The following is a 15,869-nucleotide window of genomic DNA, read 5'->3' as shown; positions in this document are numbered from 1 at the left end:
CATAGAGGTTATTTCTGTAGTGGCAATTTGAACTGGAGCAGGGCATGGGCTGAAGCACTGGTCTCCAGTACTGCCTAATTCTCCTGGCTTCTTTCTAGCATGTGTCAACTCATGTTCTGCAAGATAATGCTGGAGCATACAGTGGGAAATAGTACAGACCAGAGACTGCTAATGCACAGGAATATATGGGACCACCCTATATTGGAAAGACGAACACTAAGCCACTTTAATGCAGCAGTATCATGACAGTGACTCTCAGGGCCAGTTTTCTATTTATTAATATAGGTGTAGCAAAATAGAGTATTTCCAGTGTTTAAGAATGAACACTTTTTTTTTTTTTCTTATTTTCTATTTTTATTTTTTCCACTAGCAGATAGCAATTTATTTTTCTTTTAGGGAAAATGTTGGTCTAGTCAACATATATACTTATCAGATACAGAAATTCAAATGTCCATTTCAATGTAATTCATCATTTACTTGACACTTAACTGGAATTCACTTAAGATACACAATTTCTAAGTAATTAGGATCACAATAGAAATAGTATTGATGGATTGAGGAAGATGTTAACATTTAAACAGCCTAGATTATAATACTGTCTCATATGGCCCTTTTCCAAAATGAAGATGCAGCTGAGCATAAATCTCTTCTCTCGTCTGTGTTTTTTACAAGATGCACAATTGCTGGCCTTTGTGACTTCCACTGACATAGAAGTGTTTACTAAATGTAGCTGAGCACTATTTAGATGTTAAGTGTTGCTATTCATCAGCTCGCAGTCAAAGCCTAAAAATGTAGTCTGAAGTTGAAAACTGTAAAAAAAAAAAAAAAAAAAAAAAAAAAAGGTTATAGAAGAAATAATCTCTCTCAGTTTTGTTTCATGGGGAGCCTTTATTTAATATGAATTGTGCAATACCTTCAGGCACACTGCCGCCTTTCCTCTCATCATTGACAGACTTCTGTCTCCTCTTCAGCCTGTGATCAGCTGTCCCTTGGGGTGGCTGCCATCTTTGGACCATCTCATAGCTCCTCAGCTAATGCTGTGCAATCCATCTGCAACGCTTTGGGTGTTCCACATATCCAGACCCGCTGGAAACATCAGGTGTCAGACAACAAGGACTCCTTCTATGTCAGTCTCTATCCAGACTTCTCTTCACTCAGCCGTGCCATCCTTGACCTTGTGCAGTTCTTCAAGTGGAAGACAGTTACTGTTGTTTACGATGACAGCACTGGTAAGGCTAAAGCATTAGAGTATATGCAGATATATTCACATATACAAGTAGAAGGAGGAGTGGTGTCGCTACAGTTACAGCTTTATTTTAAGAAAACTTAATCTAAATTATTAGAAATTCCATTGGCAGGGTAGTGTATAATAAATATATATTTGCATAACAAAATATATTTGTATATATATGTGTGCATAACAAAATGTGGATTTATTAGAGTAAGTATTCTCGAATGTATGCCTCATTTTCTGAAGTCTGTGTGTCTGGGCTTGCAGCTGTCAATAAATCAGTCATGTTCTATTTTTGTTTACCTCAGTATTTTAACAGTTGCTAACAGCTATGTCTTTTGATTTTATTTAAAACTTAGATTTTGAAGAAAAATATGTTAACTTGAAAGATGTACTAGAATGCCTGGTCAAATAGAACAGTTAAATTCTATTGCTGCTTCTGGCATTAGCTAAGTTAGAAATCAGATGCTATATTTGTTTAGAATTTCAGTATCATCATTTTCAGAGAGATTTGCAGAAGGAGCCCTGTTTTTGGCTGGTATGGGTTGAAAACAAAGGGAGTTTTGAGGCTTGTTTTGCAGATAATTCATATGAGTTAAAAATGAACTCCTGATTTTCCAGCAGAAATATACCAGTTTGCTACCTTTCCCTTAAGTTCACCTTAAAATTTCTATTTTGCCCTGAAAATGGCATTTGATTTGAAAAATATTTTTTAAAACATAAATTTAAAAAGGTAAGTCTGATTTGAGGTTTATTTAGTGGAGGCCAGAACTAAAAGCTGCTAAGAGCTTTTATTCCCCAATAATGGAAGACACAAGGAAGCTACCCAGACAAATGAGATATATTTAATCTTCTTGGAAATGTTACAGACTTCTTCCATGCTTGTTGAACTGACACTGACAAGAAAAAAATGAGCCTCAAACCCTTCTCATAGTTCATTGGGCTGGAAGATTGTTGATACTTTTGTTACATAACACTACCATTTATCTAAATCTGAAATAGAAAAATGAAATTAAGAAACCATCAATATGTGTTACATGGTAAGGCTACATGTAGTGAGACTAACTCTGCTAGATAAACCAGTTACAGAAGGATAGAATGACTGCTTCCTATTTAAGTTCAAATAAGGTGTGTATCTAGCAAACAGTGAGAAGGGAACAGTCAGAGATGGCAGTGCATTAAAATTATATGTAACCAATTTATTTCTTCATGCGTTTAAAGAGAAAAAAAAAAGGCAGGTCAGTGAAGTTTAGAGGCTCCTTTTCTAGAAGTTTCTTGGCTGAAGGTACGAAAAGCATAATCAAGCTTCTGATTTCAAGTTTAATTTTACAAACTTATGGCAAGAAATGTCAAGCTTGTTATTTTATGTAATAATATATATATTTTTTTTAATTCTTGTATCCTTTTGAAATAGGACAGGAAGTGAAAAGAAACTCTCGAATTTTAATCAAATGAAGATTGGAAAAGTAATTTGTGGTTATAACTTTCTCCCTTCCAACAACAACAACAACAATGAAATAATCAAAATAAAAAATTAGTGTTTAATGGGCTCTCTAAAGTCCATGTTTTATGAAAAAGATATGTTGTTAACTTATCTGATCTTATAAAGAATGCTTCAAAGTCAGGATATAAGTAGAAATAGGAATGAAGATAGAAATGTTTTTTTCCTTGTGTTTGCTGTGATCTACTTGATCTACCAGTGACTACTGTAAACATAGAGAAAAAAGAGCATGAGATCTTTTTTAAAAAAATGTGTGTGGAGATTAAGAATGAATAAGGAAGTTTAGCAATTTATTTATTTATTTTAAATAAGCATAAAGTATTATTTCCTGAAAATATTCGCCTTATATTTGTATTTTTTCTTGAGTTTCCAGGCCCTTCATATTAAGATAATTGCTGTTAACAATAACCTGCTGATAACATTAGTCTCAGCTACATCTTTTTTCTTGAAATCTATTGCACTCTGAGGAGACAGAAAAAAAATTAATTAAAAAGTAATCCTCTTTTTTTTTTGTGGCTATTGCTGTAAGTAAAATTAAATTGTACTTTTTTTAAGACTGTCAGTTTTTAGTAGGATCCCCTTTGGACAACTCAGTCAGTTTCTTTTTTTTTAATAGCATCCCCTTTGGACAACTCAAAGATTTCAAAGGAAGGACACACCGCTGGGAAGTCCACAGCATCATTTGCCTTTCAAGTACATATGGAAACAACTCTTAGCTATGAGAAACTGTCAGTCTTAAAGCGAAGTTTAAATCTTTTTATAGTTCAGCTGCAAAATGTTTTTTTGGGGGGTGAGGGGTGGGGAGGGAAGAAACTTTTTGAAAGGAAGTACTTCCTTCATCTGAGAAAGACACTATCTCCAGTCATGGGATAAGACAAAGCTGAGTTATGAACCTGTGTCTGAAATTGAACATGTTAGTTTTGGCTGAAACTAAGTATTGTAAGAGTCCTTATGCCATTAAGAATTAATTTCAAATTCATTAAACTGAAGACAATGGAGGCAAATCATTTATCACTTTATATGTTTCTTCATTTGGTCAGTAATTCCTTGATATAAGATGGATATCATATTTTCACCTCCTTTGTTTGTCTTTTAATCACCTACATTTTATTCTCCTTTGGAAATGCTGTTTAGGATGAAAATGCATGCCTTGTTTTATGATAATTTTTGAATTATGGATTTTCTTCTTCTGAATGGACAGTTCCCAAAAGGACCCTGTTCAAGACAATCATATTTTGCTATAGCAGTTAAATTTGGACATTGTTGCTAATTGTTAATTTTTTGTGTGTGTGTGTCAAATTTACATTATGTATTCCTATTATTACTTCATAAATATGGATACAAGGAGAGATGATACTTTAAATATAAGTAGAAAGCATGCATATGTCTGGATTCTTCTCAAGATAACATTAAGTCAAGACTGAGGAGTGGCACACACGCCAAATTCTTAGAAGACTGTAGGTCCATTCTGAGGAAAGGTATACAAGTTCTTCATTCCTTCAGTATTTCTTCAGCAAGTGGAAAAAGCTGTGTGGTTATTTGACACTGCAATCAGTAAAAGCCCATGACACTGTAGTGTCATTCCCAGGAATGCACTGGAAACTGATACTTCAAGCGCACACTTCAACTGTTCTGACAGCACCATTGTGTCCTACCGTATGCATCTGCTGTACATGCAATCTTACATGAAGGAAAGCCAGTTATTTGATTGTAACAGGATGAAGGTGGTATAGAGCATGACAATCCATGTTTAGAGCCCAGTTTTAAATAAAAGAGAAATTTGGAATCCCAGGCTCCCTTTACAACAGCAAACATCCACCCATCTAAATGATTACCACAAAGAACATTTATTACTGGTTTGTTTGTTTCCCTAGTCAAAGTACTCTCCCTGAATCCTCTGTGGAGGAATCACTGTGTATCTTGCTACTAATTTAAGAAAAGCCATAAACAAGTTGCTTTTAATGCATAGATTGGACCCTAGGGGTACGAACTAGGCACTTCTTCCGACTCTCCTCAGCTTTTTATTATGCAGAAATGGCTAAGCCAGAGAAAGTTAAGCTGTGGAGTCTAGTCCAGTCAGAATATTGAGTTGTCTTGTGCTGATCAGACCTGCCTCACAGGTTCAGGAGCCTGTAATGAGGAAAGCAGGAAAGCACATGAGAAACTGGAAGTGGTGTCCTGCTGAAATGGGGACAGAGATGTTTCTAAAGGGATATGATCAGTGACCCTAGAGAAAGCAAAGGTCAGGTTGAATACAGCATAATGAGAAAGAGTTGAGCCTCTACAAATAGGATGAAACAGATGAATAAGCTAGAAAGGTTAATTCTATCTTGTCTTAGTAATGTTACAATTGGGATAAGGTAATGAAAATAAAAATGATCACAGAATATGCAAAGGTATTAATATAATGAAGATTTCTGTCTTGGTACTATCTTAGGGAGTTGACATTGTGACAGTTGGTAGATGAGCCTGTTTTTTCAGGGAAGAAAAAGTTTGTCTTTTTCTGTGAATTTGTGTTTGAACACTAGTGCACTGACTTTTTTTTGCTTCAAATAATAGCTATGTTCTGCTTCCTTCTATGATTTTTTTCTCCCTTCATCTTAACTCTCATGAGACTTTTTTGATGTAGTCCATCTGTTGTACAGATTAAAAATTGGAATCAGGCTCATGAACATTTTTCTTGCTAGTCTAAAGATAAGTATTGTTTCCTGTGATCCATCTAAACTGCAAAGTACGTTCCTTTTACCTAGAATTTCCCGTAAAAGAACTGGCAGGATGTAACCAGAGGTTGGTTAGTTTTTATTTTATTTTATTTTATTTTTCTTAAAATAACTTATGGTCTATTTGTTAATTAAATACCACTAAACTGTCCCTGGATGCTAATTAAATCATTTCAGTTTACAGATTTGCTACAGTCAATCGTCTTTAGGAAAGAAAAGGGGGAAAATGACAGTATATTCTTCAGCTGCGTGTCATAATAGTTTAAATTGACCAATTTAAGCAGTAATTTATCTTCTTCAAAATATTAAAATTTCAAGTACATGCTCCAATTTCTATGATAAAGATAACAGAGTAGATAAATTCCAAATAAGTTTGTGAATCCCAGAGAACTCCAGAGCAAAGTATACATGAATGGTTAGATTCTGGACCTTTTAAATTATGCTGGAACTTGTATTGGCAACTAATGCTTTATGCAGATCAAGTTGATGTAAACAGGGTTCTGATTTTTTTTTCTTAATTGACATTTGTTTTGGTCTTGGGTGAATGAGTATAAACACCAAAAATCTGTTGCATCTATGAACAGAAGTCTAAGCAAAAGCCAGAAAAAAATTACTTCAGAAATAAAAATGTTTTCTCTTGGTCTTCAGTATTGAAACAAGTAATTTAATTCAAATGAAAGAAAAAGATGCCATTTTGTTGATATTTTTATTAAAAAAAACACTAGAATTTCCTTATTGAGACCAGTATTAAAATTCAAATTTCTTATTTCTATATTTCATGCATCTTATTTTCAGATATTTTGAGGCTTGCTTTTTTTTTTTTTCTCCTTTGCAGTTATTGTAACTTTATACTAATAGAAATTACATATCTTAGGGAAAATGGGTGTATGGTGATCATAGGTGAGTAACATTGCTGAAAGATTAAGGACAAAATTTTGTTCTTGAAAAAAAAAATAAAAATTTACTGATTCAAAGTAAATCTTAGCTCAGGAAGAAAATTTCTGTCCATGTATAATATACATAGTGCACTCCAAAGATGAGAAGTGTTTAAGAAACTTTAGAGAACAGTCATATAAATGAAGAAGGATAGAAAATGAGGTGGTCTGAAAAGGGCTGCTCAAATCTCTGTTTCTCTGTAAATAAATTGAGCAACCCCTAAATTCATGTGAAAAACTGTTTTCCTTTATAAACAAATCTGCATAACTAAGTCTGTCCTTAGCAGAATGAGAAAGAAGGAATAAAATATGTTCAGAATGCTGTGTTAAACATTTGATGATGAATACAATAATGAGACAATAAAGGTCTCTTGGCAACTGTTGGTTTGTTTTATTGACTTTCAGTAGTATTTAAGAAGCTATCAACTGACCTGAATCTTTTTTTGCTTTAGACTCCAACTAATTCTGTTGGCAGAAATTCTAGTTGTAATGGCATTCACTTTCTTCAATTGCATTCAGTATATTTTTCTGTTTGTACTTCCACAATAATAAACCATTGTTCATACCCAAGCATTGCTTCACTATCAGAAATATTACAAAAACCTCTTGTGTATGGGCATAGGTTTAGTGTAGGGGAAGTGGATGAAAGTTCTTGCAAAGGAAAAACAATCAAGAAAACCTATCCTGTGTTTCATGGCATAGTAAATGGGACATTGAAATTGTTTAGCTAGAAACATTTAGGTTGAAATTAAAGAACAGATATCCTTGAAAGGCTGTGGAATCGCCATCTTAAAAGTTTTTTTTTTTTTCTTCCCCTGAGTGGCAATATTTTCATACTGCCTTTGGTAGACAAAAAGAAAAAGACAAGCAATTGTGACCACCTAAGGTCACTACTAGGACAATTTCCACTGCTACTCTGATGACTCTTCTGACTTGAGTGAAGCTGATGCTGACTGTCTGTACTGAATGTGCAGATATACTATGATATAAATTACTACTAAGTAACTGTATTGATAGTGGTTCCTCAAATTGGACTTACATTAGCTGTCTGTAAGATAAAAACTATACCTATGTGGATTTTTGTGTATATTGTCTTTCGTCTTGTGCAATTTTATAGAACATTTATTCTAGCTCTTTGAAGCACATACAGAATTTGAAGTACTGGTTGTACTTGAAAGTCTGGGTGGGTATCCTGTCTGGAAATAAGCAAACTTTTATGTAAGTCTTATCAAAGATTCAGAGTGGGACAGGATAGTTTAGCACAGCATGTTTAATGTAAGTATTTTTGTGCATTTCAATTTGTACATTATAAACTAATAATCAGTTTTTTTTTTTTTTTTTTTAATATATTGTTAATGGAGTGAACTGAATGAATATCTAAAAGAGAGAGATTTGCCATGTGGAACGAAGCAGACTTCAGGCTTCTCATGCATATCAGCTGGAATGACATGCAATTCTGCTCCACATCTGCTGAGCCACTGAGTCAGACAAGGACTCCATTTGCATAAAGACACCCCCAATTTAATGGAAACTTCTCATTGAGAACAAGGGCTTTTTAGTCCTTCCATAATAAACTCAGATTTGGTAGGGCTGTAATAATTAATATTGCTAATAATTTTGATCTGTTTTTGGAGAATAAGGAAATATTTTCCAGACAGATTACATACTGCATAGTATCTTTTCAGTACAGAGTGTTTCAAGTACTGTGCACAGTAATTTCATGTGAAAATATAATTAGTAAGTCTGTGCTAAACCTAATTGTGGCATTTCGATTTAGCTGATTACTTAGTATGGTGTTTTTCTTTTTAAAGAAAGTTCCTGTACTATTGGCTCAGTAAAAATCAAAAATATCTTTTCTGGTGCTACATACAAGTATCAGAGGTAAGGAGGATTCTGTGAAGTTAATATTTCACTTTCAAATTCTTCTTACATTTTGGAAGTTAAGAATTGCTCTAGCTATTGTCTGAAGAGAAAGAAAGTAAATTCACTTATTCTTTTTGGTAAATGGACCTGTAGTTGTTCTTTGAGAATAATTCTATAGATATTTAAATTAAGTGTTTGAAAAGAAAATTAACTGTCATCATGTTAAACATAATGCAAGAGTCCAGCTCATCTTTCGGGAAAACATGTACCAGAGGCTCCCCCTTCTTTGGCCAGAAATTGAATTTGGATTTACAGGAACAAGATGCAGTATTTGTCTTAATATAAAAAAGAAAAATAAAGTACATCATAGAATTTTTCTACTAACCTAAGGAACACAAGTGGACGCCATATTTCCAGAAATTGGACTGTCAGTGAACACACTCTAAATGATATTTGTGGGTTTGAATAAACTTAAGAATTTAAATCATATAAAATTGGCTAGTGAATTTATGATCAAAATTATTGTTGCTTGTTTTGTTGAGCAGTGGTACATTTTATTCATCATTTTCAAATAGAGAAAATATGTGAAAGGCAAGTCAATTTAACTGAAAAATGAAAACAGGAAAATGGAGACATAATCTCACATTTTGCATGTGGCATAATTATAAACATCTCAGATTTACCCAAATTTAAGTATGTTTCCACCTCTATAACACTATTACATATTTTGTCTCTGGCTGGAGGAACACTGTGAAATGCACTTGAGATGTCAAGCCCTTTGTAAATTGCTCTACATCAGTCTCAGATCAAATAATCTATTTTAGCTTCATTCCTAGAGTGTTTTTCTCTCTTGCACTTTTATCAACTTTTGTAGTGCAAAGAATAACTGCTTTTGTTTCCGAGAATAAATGTGCTTACCTAGCATAATTCCAGTTTAGAGTGTTTATTTGTGCTTCTTTTCAAACCAAGTCTATCCCAATTTCTAGTAGATATTATTTCTTATTTAGTTTGTTATAGTTTGATGCATTAGTGATATTTCTATGGTATGGCTGGAAATTGCTGAACTTACCCTTCTGCTTCATTTTACACTGATTCTTACAGCTTTGATAAAAGTTGTTTTGTCCTTTGACTGTAGTAGATCTCTTTTACTCATCCTCAACTGCACTACTCATAGATGTCAGCCACTTGAGAGATCATACTTCCTCATATTATAAGAATTCTTTTGAATTACCCAGTACTGTTAATTATCATTGCTATCATTATCATCACACTGAAAATAAAGCTTTCAGAATGTGTTCCTTTCACAACTACAAAACTGAGTAACAGTGGTATTTCAAATCAGTCATATCATAATAGAGCCACATATGTAGAGAAATGTCATATATGTTGCTGGATAGCAACACTAGAAAAACATGGCAAATCTAAAATAGAAGTCAATGTTTTCTTCATTTTCAACATTTTCTTCAATGATGTATTTTTTCGCTTTTATTTTCACACACTAAGTGTAGAGGTGAGGGAAGGAATGAACAGTCCTCTGTTTTTAGCTGCTGTATGCTGCAGCTGATAAGTACTCTGGGGGTAAGAAAAAAAATAAATCATTTTCTTCATCTTCTTTCAGTGACCAAGACCTTTCCATGAACTAAAGACCTCCTCTGAACTTGAACAGTGCGTTGATTCCCTCCTGTGGAAGTGTGTGTGATGGGGTATAAGGCTTTTTCACCATGGTGCTGAAAAGTCATTAGAAGAGAATTGTTACTGGAAAGAGGCTGAATTGGATCAGCTATTTGAAACTAACTATAAAACATATGTATGCATACACATGCTCTGAAGTGCACATTTCAGGAAAACAATAAATCCTATTATTGTATTGTACTTCAGTTGCATCTGGTTATGCTGAAACAGCAATAAATATGGATTCAACATTCAGATGGTAAGATCCAAGACAGAAAAACTAAGTGATCTGTGAAGTATTACAGTGGAACTCTGACTGCTGGAGTTAAACCTAGATCCCTGGTTTTCTTAAGTGATTTTTAACCCTAAGCCTACTGAACTAGCCAGCTAAACTGAAAAGCATTCTGTGATTACTGGCATGGCTCCATCCAAGAGAAAACTTTTGAAAAATGTTTTCACTTGAAAGTAGCATATCTTTTATTTGTACCGTCATACTGGGTGACAAAAAAAAAAAAAAAGTTTTTCAGTGTTACTAAATCTTTTCTAGTAATATGCTCAAAAGTAATATAAATGGTTTGATTTTGAGAAGGGAGCTGGGTGGAGCCAGGAGCTGGACTTGATGGTGATTGTGGGTCCCTTCCAACCCGGGATATTCTATGATTCTGTGATTTCCTATTAAACACCTCCCCTCCAAAAGAAAACAAAAACAGAAAACAAAACCAAATTATTAATAAACTGCTGAATTAGAAGCACTGTACCTTCTTTAAGTGTGTTTGTATAACTGAAAGACCATATATGGGGAGAGTGAAGCTTGGAATGAATTCATCAACATATGAGAAAACATGTTGACATAGTCTAAGAGTAGTTAGATTTACACACAGGAATTCTTCTGCAACTCTGAAGAAGACTTGGTGCTGGCAGATCACTTTTGGGCTTTGATAAGAGAGTAAATACAGGGAACTCAGCACTGTAGAGCCGAGTACATCTAAAATTTTTCTCCCAGAAGGAAGTGTTGTTTTCATCCAAAGAGACCTCCAGAATTCATTCTGGCACATACTAATATTATCATGGATTATTAGTGCATCTTGGCTTGCCCTAATAAATCTAATTTCTAAATTTTCATTTGAAGTTAATCTAAACAGAACAGCCATACTCCCTGAGAAAGGGTTTGTTAAATATAATTAACTTTGGCAAAACTGCTACTGAAATCAGTTACAGATACTTTTTTTTTTTTCTGTTATAGTGCTATCTTTTTTTTTTTTCTGTTAGGAATCAAAATTAATAAAAAATACATATAGCACACATGCATAATATTCTGATTGTTCTCTAATTCTTCAACTATAAGACTGAAAAATCATGCTAAAATGTTCAACTCTAAAGCTGTTAATAAGGATTATTAATGTATTAATTATGCTTACAGTATGGAGATAAATTTTTCTGGATTATGTATTTCTAGATTTTTTCCTTAAAGCTTATTTTCCATTAAGAACACTTTACACCATTTTGATACTGTACTTAAGTAGTTTTAAATATAACTGATGACAAATTTAAGGTTGTTTTACTCTTTTAGCATTGGGTAAAGTGATCTTAATGTAGTAAAAAAGGCTAAATATGAGTAAATGAGACTGTATAATATAAATAAATCAAACTGTATTTTCCCTTCATTTGTATTTTCCCTGTATTTTTTTTAATGATTTTTTTTTCTGTATTATGCTGTTATATCCAAAGAACAGAAGACAGTCCACTGTTCATGTAGTCCTGCTAGCAGGTGCAATTTCTTTTTTTTTTTTAAAACCCTTTCACTAGAGGTTTTTTTTTTTTTTTTTTTTTTTTAATAGAGCTTGAAGATGTTATAACTAATCTTGAGAGTTCATGGGTAATATTTTCAAGATGTTCAATATCTGTGAATCACTTTATAGCAGTGAACTGTTCTGGTGTATTTGAAGCTTGTTACCAATGACCAAGAAATTGGCGTTCTCCTCCCTCCTAACCATACTCCTTTCAAAGTCCAACACGCGATATTTTTCTGAGACATAATCAGAAAAATTGACAGAGGGGCATCTGGAGAGAAGAAGGGTACAGAGAGGTGTGAGAGGAAACAACTTGCTTAAAATAGAGAAAATATTCTGGTAGCTCAACAAAGCAATATATTATTATTTTTTGACTTTTTGAGATTCTGAAGATAGGGGTAGCATTTAAAAGAGCATTACTGTTCTTTTGTACAGAAAAAGGTTCATCTGTTCAGCCTACTGCAAAGCGCATTTGCTTGCATTCTTCCTGTACAGCACAAAGGCAGCATTAATGGAAATGATAAATAGTTTGATGAGCAGGCCAGGTGGCATAGCAATGGCTTGCAAGACTGCTGAGCTGGAGACACAGGTTTTAAAACAAACTTGGTGCTCTTGCTTCCTGGACTGGTTGAAGTTTAACGTGTCTAAGAGGTAATGTGATTGATCTCTTTGGAGGAAGATGCCAGCTGGAGAGCTCACAAACTGCTCCTTCAGGATTCTCCTTAAAGATGAATTGATGGCAGCTTCTGAAAAGAGTTACTCACACCGCATTCTTCCCAGCCATTCAGAGGTAAGACTCTATCACAGTGGCTGGTTAAAGAAGGGATTGAGAGTTTAAAGGGAGAGGAAAAAGGTGTCCATGGTGAAAGAAACTGCAGGAAGTACATTCCCAAAATACAGCAACTATTTCTATACTGTTGAAAACTAGATTTGTTTAGGAGCCTGTCCACACGATTATTGTTTTTATTATTATTAATTACACTGGGTTTCTGTAATACTAATAAAATAAGAGGTTTGCATTTCATCTGAGGGCTATATTTTATTTTATATTATAAATCAACTGTATTGAAAGTATTTCAGGCTAAAATAGACAGATATTTCCTAAAAATCATGGTGAAACTAAGGATTTATTTTGTCCTTAGTTTCACTATCCTTGTAGTTCTCGTGTGATGTTTCTCCTTTCTTTGGAGGCACTGGTACTTCTTTTTCTGATTAGCTACACAAGCTGCGTACCTGCCCTTTTGAAACTGTCTGTTGCTTATCCAGAAACCTTTTTTCTCAGTGTGTGATAGCTCACTGCTTTTATCCTGAATAACCAAATTGTCCATGGACAACAGAACTGAAGATTAGTTTTGGATTAACAGTAGTTCAAAAACTTACAGCTAATATATAATACTCCACTCTTGTTTGACCTAGGACTACTTTGGTTCCTAGCCATATGCAGAGAGTAAAAGTGGAATCCCAGAGATGACTGAACACCGTAGGAAGAAGCAGTCCTCCTTGACTCTCAGGAGTCTGAATCATCCAAAAGGACCATATCATCATGAGGGAAAAGGAAAAAAAAAAAAAATGTGGAAAATGCAGAAGAAATTTTGGCAACATCGGAAAAAAGCAGACACAGAATTTGTCTGGCATTGCCTGATGTATTCAGGACTATATGCTAAATAGACTAAATAAGCTAGAGCTCCAGTTGTTACTGAAAGACATTAACTCTACTGAAGAAACTCGTAAATGTATGATGTCTTACAGCTGTTGAAAATTGAGCTGGAAACATAGAGTGTTACTATAACGATAGTGGCAGAATTTATTTGTATCATATATGGGTTGCCCATTTATTTCTGAAGCATGTATTATTTTGATATTATTGATAGCACCAGTTCTAACATTTTTCTGGATATCTGGGTGCAGAGGGGAAAAAGAGAAGATAAGTGACAGTCAGGAGTTAGTCAACAGTTTGATCCAGGTGTTGTTTTTCACGTGCAGGACCTTGTTTTTTTATGTTATCTTTTCAGTGCTTCTGTTTTCATTTAGTAATGAATAATTCCCTTCTGCTCAATATCTAACCTAGAAAAGAAGGGGAAAGCATTAATTTCAGAATGGTTGGAAAGCACTGCAGGCAAAGCAATCTAAAGTCAGGGGTTTTACTTAATTACTTTTAAAAACAAACTTCTAACCAAGGATTTTGCTACTGAACTAAAGGATTATGTGTAATACCTATATTTCCCCGCCTTAGGCCAAAAGAAAATTGTGAATTTTTACCACTAGTTACACAAAGTCCATCAACATTTAACCTGGGAGGGTTGTTTTGTGTAACAGTTTCCTGCTGCTTTGTGTGTAATGTCTTTTTCTGTCACCCTGGGCCACAGTCCCTCAGAGAAGTTCTGGCGCAGGCGTGCCCAACGCCGCGGCCTTCCTTCCCCTCAGCTGGGCTGCCCTATGGCACAGAGCTGCCTCTCCCCAGGAGCGGGTCTTCAGCCCTGAATGGCTGCTATTTTCTTTCCCTGATCCCTTTGAGCCACGCTGCCTTCCTTGGCACCTGGTAGGACTTCTCAGTGTTGTTTGCGTTGGCTTGGGGATGGCTGGAGCTGGTTGTGACCGCCACTGGCAGGTCATGGTGTGGTCCCACACTGGGCCCTGCTGTAATTTGTACCTCATATGAACAGTAATCTCCAACATATTTCAACTCTGGTGCCTTCACCCAAGCATAATGGAGAAGAAAATGTAAAGAGCGTGCATGTTTTTGTTTTTCTTGTTAATTCTGCCGTTTTCACTGAGGGAATTCAGGGCGGCTTTTCTAGAAAAAAAATAGACCTTGCTTGTTTTCCTCCTAAGCTTTATATACTAGATGCAATATAGAAGGAAACTTACAGCCTTTGAATTATATTTACAAGAGTCTGCTTTTGAAGTCAGAGCCAGACCTGCAAAATATTTAGCCAGTCTCAGTTCCCAGCACTGCCTGAGTGAGGACATGCTGCTTCTCAGCACTTCACCCCATTGGAGCTCTTACCTAGAAATAAAAGCACCAGACACTGGTATGTTCATCATGATGTGGATTTTGTTTTGTGAGGCATTCCTCTGTAGTGAGTGGCAGCGGTCATGGCACAATGTCACCATCACTGTCTGTCCCACCATGTACTGTGCACAGGGGGCCTGCAATGAAGGCCACTGCCCTGCCTTGCCCAAGGGTTTTGCTTTTTGACAATGTGCCCAAGGGAGCCTTACAAACTGGAGCTGTTGAATTTGTGCCAGCGTGGATTTGTTGATTAAAGTGTGGAGGAGGATGAACAAATACTCCTTGTAGCAGATGGCCCAGTGAACTACCAAAGTTGGTAGACTGGAATATGTTTTGTGCCCTACCTAATTAATCTGAACTTAATAAATATTACTAGTGGCAGGAATTGCAATGAAAAATGTATGTCAAAGTCATAAGAATGGAAGAATGTGTTAACTGTAACTCTTACTAGAATTAAATATGCTTAAAAGCTGTGAGCAAGAATACTATGTCCCAAACTTCCTTTATCTTTAAAATATGTTTAGAGAAAGTTCATTGGTTGGAGTTTGTGTCCTGACAGTTATGAAGAAATAAATACTTAATTCATTTGTTTTCATGCACCCCTGTTCTACTCCAGCACTGAGGTCTGATCAGTGAACTACAGAGGTGTGCATTTGCAGGTTTTCTTCCCCCTGTTCTGATGTTCAGTAGTTTCTGCTGCTTCTGCACTGCTTTCCCAATGTGGTGCTTTGTTTATTGCTCATCACTTCTCTCTCAGATACATGGGTAATCTAGAAAGCAGATACTATACTTATTAGAATGCTCCCCTTGATGGTATTTAATTGCCTTGGTAAATCTGTAATCATCTGTTTTAAATTTTGATGGGATTTTTTCTTCCTCTGGGGAAGCCTGATCATGGCAAGACCTATGAAGAGGAGGACTTTTTTAATTCTTGAACTGTCCAGTTAGGGTCTTGAGGAGAACATGAAATGGTGTGCGCTTGGCTCGCCATCGTGGGTAGTGCTCTGAAACACAACAAAGGTAGTTTGGAAGAAACTATTTGAAGTATTGACTCTCACCTGCAGCAGTCTCTGTCAGCCATACAGTATATGTTAAATTCACAGGAGTATTGTAAGCTCCTGTAGGCCGTAAAAAACTTCTCACCA

The 15,869-nt window shown here is 35.2% G+C and overlaps 1 protein-coding gene across 12 annotated transcripts in view; it reads left to right on the top strand.

Moving 5' to 3' along the window:
• GRIK2 (glutamate ionotropic receptor kainate type subunit 2) overlaps positions 1-15,869 on the top strand; it is a 407,268-nt gene that overhangs the window by 133,171 nt on the left and 258,228 nt on the right. For all 12 annotated transcript variants that reach the window (XR_013948894.1, XM_080586284.1, XM_080586280.1 and 9 more), the window contains one exon: positions 972-1,229. Coding sequence is in view for 11 of the 12 variants with exons in the window: in XM_080586284.1 (XP_080442410.1) it covers positions 972-1,229 (258 nt within the window). In the remaining variant the exon portion in view is untranslated. The remainder of the gene's footprint in view (positions 1-971; positions 1,230-15,869) is intronic.

The sequence above is a fragment of the Anser brachyrhynchus genome (genome assembly GCF_964034855.1).
Source record: "Anser brachyrhynchus genome assembly, chromosome: 3".
Lineage (NCBI taxonomy): Eukaryota > Metazoa > Chordata > Aves > Anseriformes > Anatidae > Anser > Anser brachyrhynchus.
The sequence above is the reverse complement of the archived record's forward strand: the minus strand, read 5'-3'. Positions and strand labels throughout refer to the sequence as shown.